Here is a 19,234-nt window from a genome sequence, read left to right as displayed (position 1 = left end):
CTACCATTTCAGATGGCTACACAACTAGTCAAAGTACAGAAACCAGTTTCTCATAAATAATACACTTCAAAAGAAATTAAATGATCACACTTGCTGAGGACCAGCACTCATTATCTAGTTATCTCTGTTGTAGGACTACGGGTGTTTTAAGAGACAGTCTTATTTTGGAGTAACTCTAGATTTACAGGAAAACTGCAAAGATAGTAGAATCCCCACGTGCCTTCTCCCTGTTTCCATGGATGCCATCCTCTTACATCACCATGGTGTAGGTGTCAAAGCCAAGGAACCATTAACTATATTATACACCAGACTTACCCATACCGTATCCTGACAGGGATACAGGAAATCACTGCTATTAACCTTGATCACTAGGTTAAGGTAGCTTCTGCCAGGTTTCTCTGCTACAAAATGATTTTCCCTTTCTGTCCGCTAGAGGACAGCTACTAAGTCTAGCCATCTTTCAGAAAGGAAAGGAGTTTAAGCTCCACCTCCTGCAAGGGGGGAGAGCATCTATCTACCTGTTTTTTTTTGGAATTCTTCTGTAAGGAACATTATCTTTTCTCTATATAGGTGACTTTTTAAAATACTAGTTTTAAAAAAGACTTTTTGGTATGTATGAATTACTTTTATAAGAGAAAAAAACCCCAAACACAGGATTTAAAAACAAAAAATCGACCAAGTATACATAGTTCTACATAATCATTATGAAGACAGGCAAGACATAGTATTTGGGATCTTTTTTATTTTTATACACATGACAAGATTTTACACCAAGAATAGTCAGTTAAATAGTACAAATTTACATTCATGAGGAATGTTAAAAAAAAATTCAACTAAAAAACCCACTTCTTTCTGTGACCCACAATCCCAACATTTTACAGTGCAGGGGTGAAGGGGGCTGGGGGGAGCATCCAAAACAAGTCTCTCCCAAAAGAAATGACTTAAATTTCACATTCCCTCTCCACACAGCATCCAAATGGTGAGAGTATAATTTATAATTCATCTTTTTCAGCTGTAGATTTCTGTGAAAAAAAAAAAAAAAAACTTAGAAGACATTAAAAACTAGCAAAAAAAAAAAAAAAAACCTTAGCTCACAGAAGGTTCGTGTATGAAGAAACAATTGAAATGGGCCTAGCGTATTTCCATTATTTCAGCTGTAGGCTAGAATGACATTTGTCAATCTGCGGGATCATTTCGAACTTAACAGTAAGATAAATGACTCCTGAACAGAAATAATCAAAAATTTCCATCGGCCTCATGCTGCCATAGAGGAAGACAGAAGCCAGTGGCAGAGAATACAGAAGGCTTGTGGGCTAAGGGAAAATCTGTTTAACAATGTCTCAGGACTGGATGGCTAAAATAAAGGAACAAAAGGAGCAGGCAGCTGAAAGTATACACTTTAAACAGAAAAAAAGGAGCTGCTCCAGCTTTTGAATTTCATCATTAGATGCCTATTTTGGAGATTTCCTGAAGTCTGACTTCTAGAAGCTATGCAGTCCTAATGACAGAACTGAAAATAAAAGTTTGCCTAGTTTTTCAAGAACTAAAATGCAAGTCCCATTCTTGACTTGCTATGTATACCTTTACTGTTTCCTGTTCTTCTTCATCTGCTCCTGCATCCATTTCTTCTTCTTCGTCCTGCTCTGTGTCTTCTGTGGTGTCCTCTGTTGTTTCTTCAGGTTCTTCCTCGGGTTCTTCTTCCACCTAAGGGCACCATTTATAAGCTCATTAATGGATCCAATACCTTGGATCTATTTCCACTTTGTTCATTCAAACGTACTAACATCGGAATTAATTTCACTCCTGTTTTATCCAGAACTGCACAGTAAATCCGCTAATTAGACTCAACAGTCAAGCTAGCAAAGGGAAACAGATAAAGAAAAAAAAAAAGATATAAAAGGCAATTTCTTATTAATTCTAGCACCGCGTGTGGCACTGGGGAGTCAAACATTTTATAAATTATTTCCAACCTTTGCATCAGGGTCAATGTTTAAACTGAGGCGAAGCATTCTTTCTATTCGATCTCCATATGCTTTAGTGTCTGGTAACAGATATCCTGACCGTAGTGTTGCCGTTTCAAACAAAACCACAGCAAGATCTGAAACGGTCTTATCATCTTCATCTTCCTGAGATGAAAGAAGTGACATCTGATTAATAAAAGGTACAAAGTATCCCAACGAAAAGATGAAGGAGTATGGCTACAGTATTAATCACCTTCACTCGTCGAAGCATGTCTTTGATCAGGGGATGTCTGGGATTAATTTCAAATGTTTTCTTCTGGCTGGCATAGTAACTGGTAAGGGGTAAAAACGAACATTAACGTCAAACTTCAGGCTCCATACATTTCCCACATCCTATAAATTTTTAAAATTATACATAGCTCTTGGAAAATTTATATCGCTACACGACACCGTGTTCTGCCTTTTAGTACCTTCTCCACGATGCCTTCACCAATATGGTTCCAAGACACATTAGTTGTTTCTTTATCTGAGCGGAGTTCCCAATGCATTCTAAATATACCTTCATACCGTTAGTTTTCTGCTGTCAGCTGTGACTGGTCTCCCTCCTAGAGAGGAGGACAGGGAGAACTGCATCTACCCCTCTCGGGGTAAACCCATTACAGATGCAGAATTTAGAAGATTAAGACTTGGTTTGTTATCCTGACTGGTCTGAATGGCAAAAAGAGAGCAGTGATCTCTATTCACTGTGGACAGACACAGCAGGTGTTTGCTCACTGAATGGAAGGGAACTTCCTGTTCATAAATGACTGAAATAAATGGACATTTATTTAATGGCTACTATACTGTTACAACGGAGTATAAGCAGAAACCTATTTTCCACCTTAACTTTATAATCTGTAAAGTCTTCAGGGGGATAAGACACAGAAGCAAGACACCATTTTTGCACTTTACTGTTGAAACATATATTAGGGAGTCTCACTAGATATGAAATATACTTCATATATACAGAGTTTTGAAATTGTGATCATGGAGACTACACTTGTGAGAAGAATCCTTAAGCTAGGCCTTGGGGAAAACATGAGCAGAGAGCAAACAGAAAGACATTCCAGATGGGAGACGGGAGAATAAAAGCAGGGAAGAAATCATTTTCAAGACCACCGCTGTGACATTACAATATAAATGTGACATATATATATTCCCTGAAAATAAAGGGCACCTGAAGACCCAGTGTACGTCCAGCACTCAGCCCTTGAGTTCATAAACTTGTTCACCCATGGGTCTTTTACCCTTTATTTTGCAGGGCATACTATTTGGGGAAGGAGGGATGGCAGTTAAAAAGCATGTAACTCATTTGGCAAATGACAAGGTCATTACCTCATCTGTTAACTATTAACATCTAAAAATGAAGAAGTACACATACCAGGCCAAGGATATGCAAAAGCAATGGACAATATATAACAGACTACATTTCCATTTGTAAATAAAAATACCTTAAAATAAATCATGAGTTCAACACCTTTCCTTTATCAATCTAATGTCAGAGGAATCCCTCTGTAAACTTGTCTCCTCTTTTATCTAACCGATAGTGGTGGCCACTTAAAAACACATCAGTTCTTCGCTGGCATTGTCTACAAAAGGAAGGCTGGCTAAGAACGAATACCTTGCAGGGACCTTCCCAAGGATGCTTACTTTGTAGAGATGTCCTTGCCCGTCTGGTAGGCTTGAGCTTTCATGATTCTCTCCATGTTGCCAGACCACCCATACTGGCTGGCCACAAGAGCACAAGGAGACTCTGTCAGACGTTGAGATACCACGGCCTTTTCAATCTTAAGATAAGAAATCAAAAGTTAGATACATGTAAATACCCATAGTTAAGGTCATTCAGTAACTGCATTTCAATTCCTTAAGGATTCATCACTTAAGATCAAATACAAGCATAAAAATACCTCTTATTCAGATTCTTAGGAAACTCTTGACATTTAATAATAGGAATTTTTTTGGTCAAAAATAAACACCAACTTTTAAACACACAGAAGACTTAAATTCAACCAATAAAAATTTAAGTTACCACAAAGGCAGTATTAAACTACAGAAAACATTCAGTTACAAAAAAAAAATAACAGAACTGTACACAATAGCCATTATTATCCTTTTAATTCTTTGTAGTTTGTAAACCTTTTTTTAAAGTAGGCTCTATTGGGGTGCCTTCGTGGCTCAGTCAGTTGAGCGTCCGACTTCGGCTGAGGTCATGATCTCACAGCTCGTGAGTTCGAGCCCCACGTCAGGCTCTGTGCTTACAGCCTGGAGCCTACTTCAGATTCTGTGCCTCCCTCTCTCTCTGCCCCAACCCACTCACATTCTGTCTCTGTCTCTCTCAAAAATATACATACATACATACATATATACATACATAAAGTAGGCTCTATACCCAATGTGGGACTCAAACTCAGGACACCGAGATCAAGAGCTGTTAAGCTCTACAGACTACTCTAACCAGGTGTCCCTGTAGTTTATAATTTTAAGCTCGTCCTCCCCCCCAAAAAATTAAAAAAAAAATTTTTTTTTCAACATTTATTTATTTTTGGGACAGAGAGAGACAGAGCATGAACGGGGAGGGGCAGAGAGAGAGGGAGACACAGAATCGGAAACAGGCTCCAGGCTCTGAGCCATCAGCCCAGAGCCTGACGCGGGGCTTGAACTCACGGACCGCGAGATCGTGACCTGGCTGAAGTCGGACGCTTAACCGACTGCGCCACCCAGGCGCCCCTGTCCTCCCCAAAATTTAACCACTATATTAAATGTTGTTCTGTGCAACTTTTCCCGCTCTCTGCCCCTTCCCAGCTTGAGCTTTCTCTCAAAATAAAGAAACAAACGTTAAAAAAAATAAAATAAAATGCAGATGCTAAAATTTCACAGGTTTTAACTCCCAGAAGAATACCTTGTCCTTGAGAGCTTTATCTTTCATCCAATTGAGCAGAGGCTCAAATTCTTTCTCAACTGCTTCACGACTCTCCTTAGTTTTCTCACTTTCATCAAATTTCACTCCTTCCTTGGCAACATTCTGGAACCTTTTCCCATCAAACTCCGGAAGAGCCTGAATGCAGTATTCGTCCACAGGTTCTGTGAGATAAATCACTTCATAGCCCTTTTTCAGAAGTCGCTCAACAAATGGAGAAGATTCAGCCTATAAAATTAAGAAAGCGATAAAGTTTCCAAGTCTACCCCTGGTATATACCCCAGTAGCTACATTTATCTAGAACTAACAACCCCATTTTACAGGTGGGGAAATAAGAGGTGCACAGAGTATAAATGACCTTCCTGTCAGTGGCTGAGCAGGCCTTGTAATGACTCCAGGCCACCATCACAATTAAGTTCTTTATTTCTCAGGAGTTGGCTACATACCAGGATGCCTGACAGCTGGAGTTCAACTTACCTCTTTCCTGCTGGACCCAGCCATGAAGTAGATTTTGTCTTGTTTCTCCTTCATTCTTTCCACATACTGATCTAGACTCGTAATGTCACTTGGATGATGAGAAGACTGGAACCTAAGGAGTTTTGCAAGACGTGTTCGATTTGAGTGGTCTTCAATCACACCGAGCTTGATGTTGGTACCGAATTCTTTCCAAAAAGTATCATTGTACTTCTCATCAGCAATCTTCTTGATCATGTCCAGAGTTTTACGGACAAGCTTCTTTCTAATCACCTAAATAAAATTAAAGAATAATTCATTAGTGAATGTGGTCTCAAACTTTTGAGAACCTTCCCTATGTGAGAGCATCGGGGAGCAGTGGTGAAAGATAGAAAGACACGGCCTCGTCACTGCCATTTCTCAAGTGGCAGGGAACAGTAAGCAATCTATGTGAGACTGAGCAGAAATGGGTTGTCAGTGGAAATAGTCCCAAGATTGTTTTAATGTTTATAAATGTTTAGAGAGCATGCAAGCAGGGGAGAGGGGTAGGGTGGGAGTATCTAGAGCAGTCTCTGTGCTCAGTGCAGAGCCTGATGCAGGGCTTGATCCCAGAACCCTGGAATGACCCCTAATGTTTATATTCTGGGTAGTGGGTCTGTGAGGGTGTTTACTACACAATTCACTCAACTTTTCTGTATGTTTGAAACTTTTATAAAATATTGGGTGAAAAACAATCAGATTCTTAGGATTTAATAATTCTAGAGTAAAATTAAGTTCTTCAGCTAAAGAGCCAAGGACTGGTCTCAAAATCTGGGGACTCTGTTAATGTTGCCTGTTCTTCACAGCCCAATCAAAGAGGAAAGAAACCAGCCAGTCTCTTCCCAGAGACACTCACCTTAAGCAGTTTATGTTGTTGAAGAGTTTCCCGGGAAACGTTCAAGGGGAGATCATCTGAGTCCACCTTCAGATGGCAAAAGAAAGTTCAGTGAGCAACAGAAACACTGGGAAAAAATCCAAACCAACAAACCAAAAAAATACTTCTGTTCCCTGCCTTTTTAAGCTTATTTATTTATTTAAAGAGGGTGGGAGGAAGTGGGGGAGAGAGGAAGAATCCCAAACAGGCTCTGCAAGGTCAGCATGGAGCCTGACTTGGGGCTCAAACTCACAAACTATGAGATCATGACCTGAGCCGAAGCCAAGAGTCAGACGTTTAACTGACTGAGCCACCCAGGCGCCCCTCCCGTGTTTAACGACCCCTTTCCTCATAGTCTTCAGATACTTACAACACCCTTGACGAAATTAAGGTACTTGGGCATCATGTCATGGAAGTCGTCTGTGATGAATACTCGGCGCACATAGAGCTAAGCAGAGACCAAGAAAAGGTCACTTTCTGGAAATTATACCTTCAAATTTTAAACTCAGTCTTTACAACTTAAAAACTCACCTTAATGTAATCACTCTTCTTCGATCCATATTCATCAAACAGACCACGAGGAGCAGATGTAGGTACGAATAAAATGGATTTGAAGGTAACTTCCCCTTCAGCAGTAAAGTGGATGTAGGCCATGGGGTCATCACTTTCCTATGGAAAGTTGGCATTTAGTCATTCAAAGGCACCGGAAAAAGGCATTGCAAAGGCTAAGTGATTTATTATGTGACATTTAGTTTAGCATTTAACTAACAAGAGTCCCCTTACCAAACAAATGGGGGTGGAGAGAGGAATGTAGGGAAGAAACGGCTAGGACTGCTCTCCTATAAACTGGCTAGACATGGTGGTTTTGCTGATGACCGTCCACAGTGTCACTCAATCTCTTAAGCTGGGGGAAAGATGCATGGGTCTAGGTTTCACATGTGTCAGAGAACAGGGTATGAAAGCCCTGATCCTATCTAAATAACAATATACAATGCTTCATGAGTGTACTGCTCAACCGGAAAGAAGTACTCAGGAACACATTTCTTCCACTGGGATATGGACTACAGCAGTGGATGTAAAGAGGTATGTAAATAAATCCTAAAGACGAATTCCCTAGATCTGCATTATCCACTACAGTACCCACATGTGGGTACTAACACTTGAAATGTGGCTAATCCGAATTGAGATACGTGTTAAGTATGAAATCTACAACCAGACTTTGAAGATCCAGTACAAAACAAAACAAAGTAAAATGTGTTTAAGTTTTTAAATAATGATTACGTGTTGAACTATTTTGGGTATGTTAGGTTAAATCAGACTTATCATTAAAAATTAACTATACCTGTTTCAACTTTTAAAAAAAACATGCTTCTAAGAAGTTAAGAATCACAGATGTGGCTCACATTAGGTTTTTTTTTTTTTTTTTTAAAGCTTATTTAAGAGAGATCACGTGTGTGCAAGTGGGGAAGAGGCAGAGAGAGAGGTAGAGCAAGAGAATCCCAAGCACTTAAGAGTGCGGAGCCAGATGCGAGGCTCAAACCCAGAGATGGTGAAGTCAGACGTGCCACCCAGGCGCCCCAGTAGCTCACATTCTATTTCTAATACAGCTGTCCTTGACGAAAGTACGTTATGTTTGTATACACCAGGACTAACTATGGTTCAAGAGAATAAAAGTGGAGTTCTAGTAGAACCAAGGGAAGTTTTTAAGAGGTGAAACTTAAAAGATGGTTGGATGTTAACATGAGGAGAGCAAGGAAGGGATGGAATAAAGATTAAAGAACAAACATAACCGCAGAATATTAAGTTTTATCTAGCCATGCTAAGCTTATTAAACTATTCTGTTTAGTACAAAATGCTGTATGGGGAAATATGAACTTCAAACAATCCTAATCCATGCTAGTTTTAGATTCTTCACTTAAAAGATGGGATCAGTAAAAGGAAATAGGCAAAGAAACAGATTTAGTAATTATTCCTAAGAATATGACCTCACAATAAAGGTCTGAGGTTGTAAACAGGCTCTTTAAAGGTGATGTTAAAAGCCAAATGAATAGGGGCGCCTGGGTGGCGCAGTCGGTTAAGCGTCCGACTTCAGCCAGGTCACGATCTCGCGGTCCGTGAGTTCGAGCCCCGCGTCAGGCTCTGGGCTGATGGCTCAGAGCCTGGAGCCTGTTTCCGATTCTGTGTCTCCCTCTCTCTCTGCCCCTCCCCCGTTCGTGCTCTGTCTCTCTCTGTCCCAAAAATAAATAAACGTTGAAAAAAAAAAAAATTAAAAAAAAAAAAAAAAAGCCAAATGAATAAACCAACAAACAGCAAAATTAGACCTATAGACATAGAGAGCAAACGGATGGTTGCCAGAGAGGAGAAGTGGGGGATGGGCAAAATGGGTAAAGGGGAGCGGGAGGCACAGGCTTCCAGGTCTGGAACGACTAAGTCACAGGAGTAAAAGGTACAGCAGAAGGAATAGTCAATGGTACTGTAACAGCACTGTATGGGGATAGACGCTGGCAACATTCGTGGTGAGCAGAGCATACTGTGGAGACACATGGATTTGGTGTTGTACACCTGAAACTAAGGTAACATTTTGTCTCAACTATAATCACATAAAAAGTATTAATTCTTGGAAATGGAAAAAAGACCCAATGACGCTAAAAGCCATTCAATACAAGATATTATGTTCTATGGAAGTCATCTGCCTACACACGAAGGCAGTTGTTAATCCTTTTGGTAACACAGACCTGTTGGCAATGTGGTGAAGCCTAGAGACTCCTTAAATTTTTAAGATGCATAATATAAAACAAACAAGATTAAACAGAAACAAACTGCGTTGAAAGAGTTATAACACCATTTAAAAATGTTTTGACTTACTAATGTTCATCACGTTCTAAAGTAATATTTACCTTTGAAAATGATTTGTAGAAAGCTTTGTATTCATCATCTTCTACTTCTTTTGATGGTCTCTGCCAGATCGGTTTGATGTCATTCATAAGTTCCCAATCCCAGACAGTCTTTTCAACCTGAAGTTACAGGACATGATTAGCAGCCCCAGCACTCAGCAGCAGTTGTACAGTACAAGTGCTACCTAGAACTTCAGGACATTGCAAACGAATGTGGGAAACACCAAAGGACACTCCTAATCTACTATGGCTCCTGACAGTGGGATCAAAAATCTCTCAAAAAAAAAAAAAAAAAAAAAAAAAAAAAAAGCCATTTTTCTCAACATTTAAGATTGATCTTTAACACAAAGAAGGCAATTGGTTATCATTACTATTGATAAAAAGCAAGTTACAGTTTTTCCTCATTTTTAACTAAAATGTCATTTCTTTTTAAACTATTCATAAAAATGATCGGTGTTTGCTACTTAAAACTTTTCAGAGGCAGAAAACACAAACACTAACAAATAAACTTAGTCCTTGTTTTTAAAAGTTGGGTCTACGGACTTACCATTTGGAGAGAAAAAGCCCTTTAAGAATTAATGAAAACTGAACCCAGATCAGTCTGTGCATACTTGGATTTTTGGATTTTCTTGAACATACCTTAAACAGCATTTTAGTGTGGAGATTAACCAGACTTACTTTTTTGGTTTTTGGTTTTTTTTCCTCTTCTTCTTCTTCCACTGCAGCTTCATCATCAGAATCTTCCTTTTCTTCTTTCGCTGCTTCTTCTTCTTCCATGGGTTCCTCAACAGTTTCAGTCTAGTGAAGTAGAATTATGGTGAAATTCATTTATTTAATAATCCTGATTTCATCGAGGATATGAAACAAAATTACAGCTCCAACAAACAGGTCTTCCAGAAGAAAACCCGGAGTATCCCCATACCGAAAGAGCAAACGTGGCTCTTAAGGGTTAAAGATTTAAATATGTGCCAACGCAGCACATATGAATTTGTATCAATGTAGATTTACCTTGCTGCTCCACACATAAATAGGGAAGTTTATAAACTGTGAATATTTCTTGACGAGATTTTTAATTGTATCTAATTCAAGGTAATCAGATGCTTCTTCTTTTAAAACAAGGCTGTAAAGAAAATAAGACAGGTTTAGAAAGACATCCTTGGTTTAAAAGATTTGATTATAAATTAATCTAAATACCTTCCTGACAATGCTAACAGCTTGGCGTAATCCAAGATGGCCCCTGTTTTTCATGTTAAAAACTCTCATCACCAATGATGGTTTATGAGTCATATATGGCTCCATATACCAGATATGAGTACAACAGAGGGAAGAATCTTCCTTGCATTCCTTGTGTGAAAAATATCCTTAGTCCCAAATAAAAAGTGCCAATGTCCCAACCTTCTCAACATGTTAGTTTTTTTGTTTTTCATTTGAAGAACTGACACGTTAAGCTAGCTCAAGGTGAGAAGGCACTGAAACATTCTGGAGAAAAAAATGGAATTACAAGCACTCTGATAGTTGCTCTCAAAACCAAATGATCATTATAGATAAGCAAACGCAGGGGTGCCTGGCTGGCTCCGCCAGAAGAGCAGGAGACACTTGACATCAGGGTCATGAGTTCGAGCACTGGGTGTAGACATTACCCAAAAATAAAATCTTAAAAAAAAAAAAAAAGCCTCTCCTATAGATAGTGAACCCTTAATAAAAACATGTTCCTTAAAAAAGCTAGAAAACTAATCCAAAATAGCGTTCATATCTCCACTGAGCAAAACAGTTGACCGGCCACATTTTATTTAAACAAAACTTAAGGTTAGTTCTTTAGTTACACAGTCATACTGGACAGTGCAGGGGTGGAGTATTTCCAGAGTTCTACTGAACAGCACTGGCTTCGATAACTCTAACACTGAAAGCTGCAGTTGTTTCCTCTTCTTCCTCACTTACTGTCCTTTCTGCAGGAACCCTCCTCCACTCACCAAACACCTCAGAACATACCTTCAGACCCAGTGGGGAGCCCATGTACGGGAGTGTCCCTAATAAATATGGGCAATGTTGTATCATGGGTCTCTTTTTAATTTTTTTTTTAATGTTTTTATTTTTCAGACAGAGAGAGACAGAGCATGAACGGGGGAGGGGCACAGAGAGAGGGAGACACAGAATCGGAAGCAGGCTCCAGGCTCTGAGCCATCAGCCCAGAGCCCGACGTGGGGCTCGAACCCACGGACCGCGAGATCATGACCTGAGCTAAAGTCGGACGCTTAACCAACTGAGCCACCCAGGTGCCCCTATCATGGGTCTCTTCTTGCTTCAAAAAGCTTACAATGTAGTAGCATCACCAACAGGCAGATAGTTCATGATGACAAAGCCTAGAGAGTGGCCAAGTCTCTGGTTTCAGAGCAATATCTGGGTGATGAGGGGCTGGAGAGTGCAGTTGTGGATCCAAGTTGAAGCTGATGGTTACATCTCAGTTAGACATATTTAAAAGGCAATTAGATATATGAGTGCAGAGCCCAGTAGGGACATATAGACCAAGGGTTTGCCAACTATGGCTGGCACCTGTAAGAAATTTTACTGGAACACACCCTTATCGTATATTGTCTATGGTCGCTTTCCAGCAAGAACATCAGAGTTGTGTGACATGTGACAGATCCTACCATCCAAATGCTTAAAAACATTTACAAGCTGGTCCTTTAGGAAAAAGTCAGCTGACCTCTGATCCAGACTAAGAATATAGATTTGAGGACCCTGAGCGAGAACTGGAAGCCGAATCCATGATGGTAGGAAGGCTGCATAAGGAACACAAAGGTAAGGAGAAAGGGCTGAAGAGTTACCTTTGAGAGATACGGTCAACATTTAAGCAACAGGGAAAGAAACGAAAAGATACCCAGGGTCATGGAAACTATGCGATTGTCTTAAGGGGTATGCAGTAGACACCAAAACACAAGAGGAAAACTAAGAACAAAAGGACTCTATTGCTGGGACCAATGTGAATTAAAACCCCCCTGAATCCAATGGATTTAGCAACAAGATTACTGAGGACTTATTTCAATGGAAACGTGGTGGATACAGTCATGATATGCCTGACAGTAGACGGGGGTGTGGCACTACCTGCCTCTCTTCCTTCCCCACGGAGACTTGAACATGTTTAGGTTTTGATGGTAAAGAGGGAGCATGTGGGAAAGGCTGCCTTTAAACGATGGGGCTGGAATTAATTCATGCTTAGCCTCTGAGGAGGGAGGAGGAGAGAAGCAGCAGATTGGACGTAGTGACCAGCTTTAGGGAACAATGCAGAATACCTCCCTTGCAGTAGCAAGGACAGAAACACATGTACTAGTTAGTACTTACTGGATGCTCCTTTCATGATCTCATTCAATCCTCACAAAATTTCTCATAAGGGTATGCGGGGGCCTAATTTAGGGCTAGGAATAGAAAGAGTAGGTAGTAACTGAATTGTTTGAAGGCTTCTATTTCATTGGTCTAATAGAAGATGAAGTCATATATAGGTGGAACCTTGACCTCATCACTTTGTCTTCTCTTTGGTTTGTCCAGTCTAGACTTTCAGTTCCTTAAATGGGCCTCTTGCCTTTGGAACTTCCAACATATACTGTGCTTGCTTCCTAGAATATCTGAATCTAACTTACCCTTATTTCAGCAAGCTCCCCCCAACTTTAAAAAAAGATTACTTTTTAATGTTTGTTTATTTTGAGAGTGAGAGCGAGAGAATCCGAAGCAGGCTCCACACTGTCAGCACAGTCAGTTAGATTGTGAGATAATGATCTCGGCCAAACCCAAAAGTTGGACACTTAACCGACTGAGCCCTTCAGGTGCCCCTCAGCATTTTATTCTTGTTTTTTAAATAAAGTTTATTTATTTATTTTGAGAGAGGGAAAGAGAGAGAGAACACAAGCAGGGGAGGGGTAGAGAGAAAGAATTTCTGACTGTCAGCGCAGAGCCTGATATGGGGCTCGAACTCACGAACTGTGAGATCATGAGCTGTGCCAAAGACAAAAGTCAGACGCTTGACCAACTGAGCCACCCAAGGGCCCCGAGACTTTAAGTCATCTCTACATTCAATTTGGGGCTCGAACTTACAATCCCGAGGTCACGAGTCGCACGTTCTACTGACTGAGTCAGTCAGACGCCCCCAGAAGGTCCTCCTGATAAAGGAAGTGTGCTCTAGCTTCCTTTCTGGCATTTGTAAAATTATTTCACATTCTTCTTTACTCGAGCCTCATGGAAGCATGGATTGCACTGGTCTTACTCTCCACTGAGTTCTAAACCCTAGCAGGTAATAGGCACTCAAATCGTTATCTGCAGAATAAATGCTGGGTAAAGGACTTGAAGAAAAATGGCAGCTTCACGCAGAGAAAGCACTCGTCAAGTTTCACTCACTGATCAGCCATCCGTGTTACCTGCAGGAGACTGTCCTGATTACCCTTACTTATTCACTCCTATAAATATCTGCAAGCGTTAGGCTCTGGGAATGGAACGTTCAACCAAATGTGTGCTTTTGTGGAACTTCCATCTAGATAATCTCACCTGTGGCTCAGCACCCTACAACATTAGCGCCTCTTGGGACGTTGTTTTTCTATCTCTTTGTAGTTAAGACAGGATATTTACCTCTGTTCTTCTAACACCTAACAGAGGGCACTGGGGCATGACTATTAGCGACGTGTCCTAAGGAGAGCAGGAGCTAGGACTAACAAAGGCAGAGTAAGGTAAATTGGGAACAATAAATCAGTAGAAGTATTAAAATGCACTCATGTAATTAATCTCAATTAAATGAGCATTTATGAAAATGAAGACAGAACTATTTGCTTCCTCAGTGAAGAAAACTGGTCAGAATGATAGATACATGCTTTTCTACATTCTGAATACTTAAAAATTCTTATGTTGAAAAATTTAAAACTGAATTATGAAAAAAAAGTGGAGACTGTAGGCACATTTTCACCTGGCAGGAAGAAAAAAGTCAAATGACCTCGAGATACGATTTCTCTGATGTGGCCCAAAGCTGGCAGCTTCATACGGACATTCCAGGAGTATTAAGCAAGTAGAAGTATCCTGTTGTATTTGTTGGGGGGCAGGGGAGAGGCAGGAAACTGTTCTTCACATGCTATAAACACCAAGAGATGCTGGGCAGAAGGTCTGCCTCATCTATACAGACAACAGTTACTGGCTTAAACCAAACTCCGATTTGGATTCAATAATTTACAACCATCCTCAAACGAGACATTCTCTTCAGAAGAACTTTCATTAACTTTCTTCAAGCTCTGTATTTGCACCTGGTCTCTCCAACCTGTCCCCAACACCAGTTACTCCCATAGTTGAGTACTTTCAGTGGTCACCCAGAGAGTCTCCTCTCATCCAGTCCTGCCACCCTCCATATCTTCAGAAAACCTTTAAAAAGCTGATCAGAAATTCTATGATTAACCACTACCAACTGAGAGGAATTTCTTTAATCCCTTGAACAGCTGTGCCTCTATGCCTTTACATCCACTGACGCTTCTTTCCCAAGACTTGCTTCCCTGGAAATCCTCAATCAACCCATTGCTGTGAGACCTCCAAACTGCCTTCTCCCCTAGAAGAATTAACCCTTTGGACTTTTTGCTCTCTGTGTACAGCAGCTATCATAACTCTTTGTGTCTGGGCCTCAGGAGGGCCTCCAAAGATTTCCTCCAGTGATGAGAACAGGTCAATTTCCTCATTGTACAGGCAAGGAATGAAGGCCCAGAATAAGCTGCTTGCTCAGAGTCAAGATCCTCACCAGGACTGTTAATTCTCATTAGGAATTAGTAACACTCACGTAATTGTTGTTCCCCGTCCCAGGGTGTTTCCTCTTGGGTCAGCAATCACAGAAAATTCATTGGAGTCAGATTCCCAGATGTGCTGGGTATCATTGTTGTGTTTCGACGTGACAATAACCTTGTCAGCCACGAGGAAGGCAGAATAGAAGCCAACACCAAACTGGCCGATCAATTCAGAAGTCGACTGGCCATCTTCTTGTGCCTCAGTCATTTTGTTTAAGAACTCGCTGGTTCCAGATTTGGCTATGGTGCCAAGGTTTTTAACCAACTCTTCCCGGGTCATCCCTACACCGGTGTCTGTCACATGCAGCAGGTTCTTCTCCTTGTCACACTGAAAGGCAAGAACGGGATAGTTAGATATGCTTGATACTCACTGTACGACAAGTAAACGGTCAGCTATAGATTCAGAAACTACCCGCTTTTGGCCACATCAATTCACATACAGCAAACTAAACTGGGTTATTTTTCCTTATGCTATTTTATGGCCTACTGTCTCTTACACATGAGCATCTTGATAGAGAAAATCTTAAGTTCCAGTGTATTTGAGAAAGCAGCAATATAAAGAAGGCAGAGACTAGTCTAAATGTCAAAGGGCAGAGACAGACCTAAATAAAACAAGTTATTTCTGAAGAAAAACTTCCAAGAAAAATAAAATTCTATATTTGCCTATTTCTTTCATAGAAAATAAAAGGATTCAAAACTTCTCTATTTGCAATTTGTGGTGATAAATGTCCTTCACTAAATATTCCCAGCTCTCTGCCTTCTGGAAACATAGTAGGAATATACTTCATTCTTGGTTATCAAGAGGCCATGTGACTGGTTCTGGCCAATGAGCTGCCAAGTGGGAGGGAGTCAGGAATGTAGCTTTCAGGCTAGAGCCTTTAAAGGATGGGAGACCCTCCAAGTGCTCTCTCTGCACCATGGCAACCAGCTACAATCCAGATGGTGGCTACTCAATTGGCCTGTGTCCGGGAAGGAGGATGATACAAAGCAAAGGCCACAGTGGCCTTGATGGAGGATTTAAGCCAGGGGTTAGCAAACTTCTTCGGAAAAAGGGCCAGAGAGGAAGTATTTTAGGCTTGTGAGCCATATGGTCTCTGTCACAACCACTCAAACCTAATGTGTAGTGCAAAGGCAGTCATAGATAACACATAAATAGGCATGGCTGTGTTTCGATAAAACTTTATTTATAAAAAGAAACAGCAGGTTGGATTTGGCCCACAGCCATATTTTGTTAAACTCCAATTTAAGCCCCTAGGCTTGGCGATTATTTACCACTGCAGCATAACCTGGCCTATCCTGATTGATAGAGATTGCCTATCGCTAAGGATTCTTTTTGCTTTAAATCTGTTTTAAGCTTACCTTAATTTTGACAGTTAGTTCCTCATTTCCAGCAAGAGCATTTTCATCAGTCAGTGATATTAACCTTATCTTATCTAAAGCGTCAGAAGCATTTGAAATCAGTTCTCTCAAGAAAATCTAAATGGAAGCCAGAGTTAACACACACTTAGATTAGCCTCAAGATACACAAAACCTCAGATTTAATGTCAAATCCATTTTATTTCTCCTCTGTACTCTAAAAAGCACTCTATAAGACTCCTTATGGTACAGAAGTGACTTTACTCTCTTGGTAAAAGGAGGTACACAGCTCTTTACACAAAGAACTGTAGCAACCATAAAGAATACCTAAACAGGTAAGAGTAGTAACACCTTTCTGCATGCAACACACAGGGCTGTGTGACTGCCCTCAGGACTATTTGGCAGGCTATGACCATATTTGGAGGGGAAAGGAAAAAGGTAAAAATGTCTAACAACCCCCCCCCCCCCCGCCATAGGGAGCATTTTTATATATACATACTGGGTATTTAAACTTTGCTAATAACTACTTACCTGAAATTCCTATGTAAGTACATTTATTATGAGGGTAAATGAGTATGCTATTGTACAGAGACAAAATAATATTACCCACATGTTGCTTACCTCTTTATTTTTATACAATGAATTAATAATAAGTTTCATCATTCGATTAACTTCAGCTTGGAAGGCAAATTTTTCTGATTTCTCTCTAAGTTCTCTTATTTGGGATGCATTTAATCCATCCAACTGAATAGCTTCTTCCTCTCTAAGGAAATAAATTTGACAAACAAATAACTGCATTGCTTATTTAGTTCTCTCCAAAACATAGATCTATGAGAGCCCAGTGGTCTTGTAAGATTGCCCTAAGGGTTAAAGGGGTAAAATGGAAACCTTTATAAAATATTACTAACCCGCTATTTCTATCTTTTTGCCACAATAAAATTTTACCACCTTAACAACTGAGCTAGAATACTTGGTTCTTAAAATTGTCAGGAAAATAAACCCAACTTTCCTCTACTAAAAATAAAAAGCAAAACCATTTATATGTTCCCTCACATGTGGGACCGCCTCTTTGCCTGGGAAGCTTTGGCCTCTAATGGCCTACAAAATTGCCAATTAAGTCCTAAGGGGCCAACTTTGAAAACACTGCTCATTTGAGAGCAATCTTTTTTAAAGTTACTACATTCAGGGGTTCCTGGCTTGCTCAGTTGGTAGAGCATGAGACTTGTGATATGTGGGTCCACACTGGGGGCAAGAGGTTACTTAAAAATTACTAAGTTTATACACTTACCGAATGTAAAGCCAACCGGTCTGGGAAAAGTCACAGAGCTAGTGTCCCACAATCTAGTTACCAGAACAGTTTTCAAAAGAAATTCATCCCCTTTTGACCCGTCATTCCTAGGGGCAAGTTAGGACCTACTCAGGGATGAACATGCTCACTGCCCTGACCTTTTAGGTGTTTAAATTTGGGGTGTTACAGGTCATCTGGACCTTTGAAGAAAAGACAACAAAAGAAGCGACTATATTCCAGTATTCACAAGGGCCCAACCATACAGTTTCAAAAGAACACAAACCTCTGCACAACTTCATCATCTGTCCTTGAGCCTTCTCTACTTTTGCCCAGATCCTCTTCCACTGTACCATCCACGTCCACTTCATCATCAGCCCGGACTGACCCTGAAGGAAGATTTAACACCAGAAAACTCGTAACCATTTTGCTTCGGGTACTTCTCAGAAGGGAGTATGACCAAACAGGGCAAGGGTAAGGTTGCAAAATTCAGGGGGTAAGTATGGGAGGTGGGCAGGGGAGAACGGATCCACTAGTTTTCAACACCCAATGTAAACCCCACTTGGCATACTTTTTACATGTAAATTTAAGTTCAGACACGGGGCCCTCCAGTAGATTCTGAAATGCGGAGGCTGGGGCGGGCATCACGTCTCTAGAGCAGCCCTGGGAAGCTTTATAAATAAAGTTTAGCAGATTTGACACCAGGTCCCTTCTACGTTCACACGTGTTGCGCAGGCCAAGGCATGGCCTCCCAGGTGACCACGCCAAAACTTAGGCCTTCAGTATCACGGATCAGAATACAAATAGAATTGGCGCAACCTCTGGCGAGAGGAACTGAAATCCGGCCCAACTGAGCGGGGGGGAGAGAGGTGATGAGATTCTGACATGGTAAGAAGCTCGCAAAAGTGAAGCAAACACGCTGACACCGCCTTTCTTCTGACTCAGAGCCCCACGCTCCCCAGACCAGCCCCTAAGAAAGGAAACGCGGGGTCAAAGACTCGGAAGACTGGGTGGCGGGGCGCGGGGGGGGGGGGGTCCTCAAGCTCAGATGGACGAAGGCTCCTGCGTCTGACAAAAGTCCTCCGGAATGGGCACCCGCAATGCTCCCGGGGGACCAAGAGCCCGAGAGGCGCCCCACCCCAAGTTGGCTGAGACCTCTAGGCGCGAATATTAGGAGATCTGCAAGGGATTTAAATGTTCTCGGTTCTCGTTCTTCTTTCCACAGGAAGAGGAGAGTGCGCGAACTCCCTCGAGCCGAGCCTCTTTCGAGGAAAGGCGATGGATCCCTCTAGGCCCAACGGAGGCCCCGCTATCCCCCTCCCGGGCTCAACGCCCCCAGAACCTTCGAGAAGAGGCCGCGCTGGAAGGGGGGCGTCCGGGGGTGCCCGCTCCTCCGAGATCACTCACCGAAGGTCAGTAGGACGCAGCAGAGGCCCAGCACCCACAGGGCCCTCATGGCGCGCGGCCGGTGAGAGTCTCAAGTCCCTTTAGATCGCAGGAACCGCCTCCACCTCCCACCACGGGGCTCAGATCCTCACACCGCAAGCCGCGCGGTCCGCCCACTACCCCCCAAACAGGTCGGGCCGCTTTTCACCCCAGCCTCTCGCGGGCGGGG

At 41.5% G+C, this 19,234-nt stretch overlaps 1 protein-coding gene across 1 annotated transcript; it reads right to left on the bottom strand.

The window, feature by feature from the left end:
• Positions 1-722: 722 nt before the first annotated feature.
• HSP90B1 (heat shock protein 90 beta family member 1) lies at positions 723-19,205 on the bottom strand. The gene is made up of 18 exons (XM_019835423.3): positions 19,027-19,205; positions 17,906-18,008; positions 16,956-17,097; positions 16,338-16,454; positions 14,975-15,306; positions 10,186-10,297; positions 9,856-9,975; positions 9,181-9,297; positions 6,815-6,952; positions 6,654-6,731; positions 6,266-6,331; positions 5,395-5,664; positions 4,900-5,145; positions 3,651-3,787; positions 2,215-2,293; positions 1,971-2,126; positions 1,582-1,704; positions 723-1,022 (listed from the first exon to the last, which is right to left on the bottom strand). Exons 1-18 carry the CDS (start codon positions 19,073-19,075, stop codon positions 993-995), a joined length of 2,415 nt encoding a protein of 804 aa, XP_019690982.1. The 5' UTR covers positions 19,076-19,205; the 3' UTR covers positions 723-992.
• Between the last annotated feature and the right edge of the window lie 29 nt (positions 19,206-19,234).

This window comes from Felis catus, chromosome B4, assembly GCF_018350175.1.
Source record: "Felis catus isolate Fca126 chromosome B4, F.catus_Fca126_mat1.0, whole genome shotgun sequence".
Classification (NCBI taxonomy): domain Eukaryota; kingdom Metazoa; phylum Chordata; class Mammalia; order Carnivora; family Felidae; genus Felis; species Felis catus.
The sequence above is the reverse complement of the archived record's forward strand: the minus strand, read 5'-3'. Positions and strand labels throughout refer to the sequence as shown.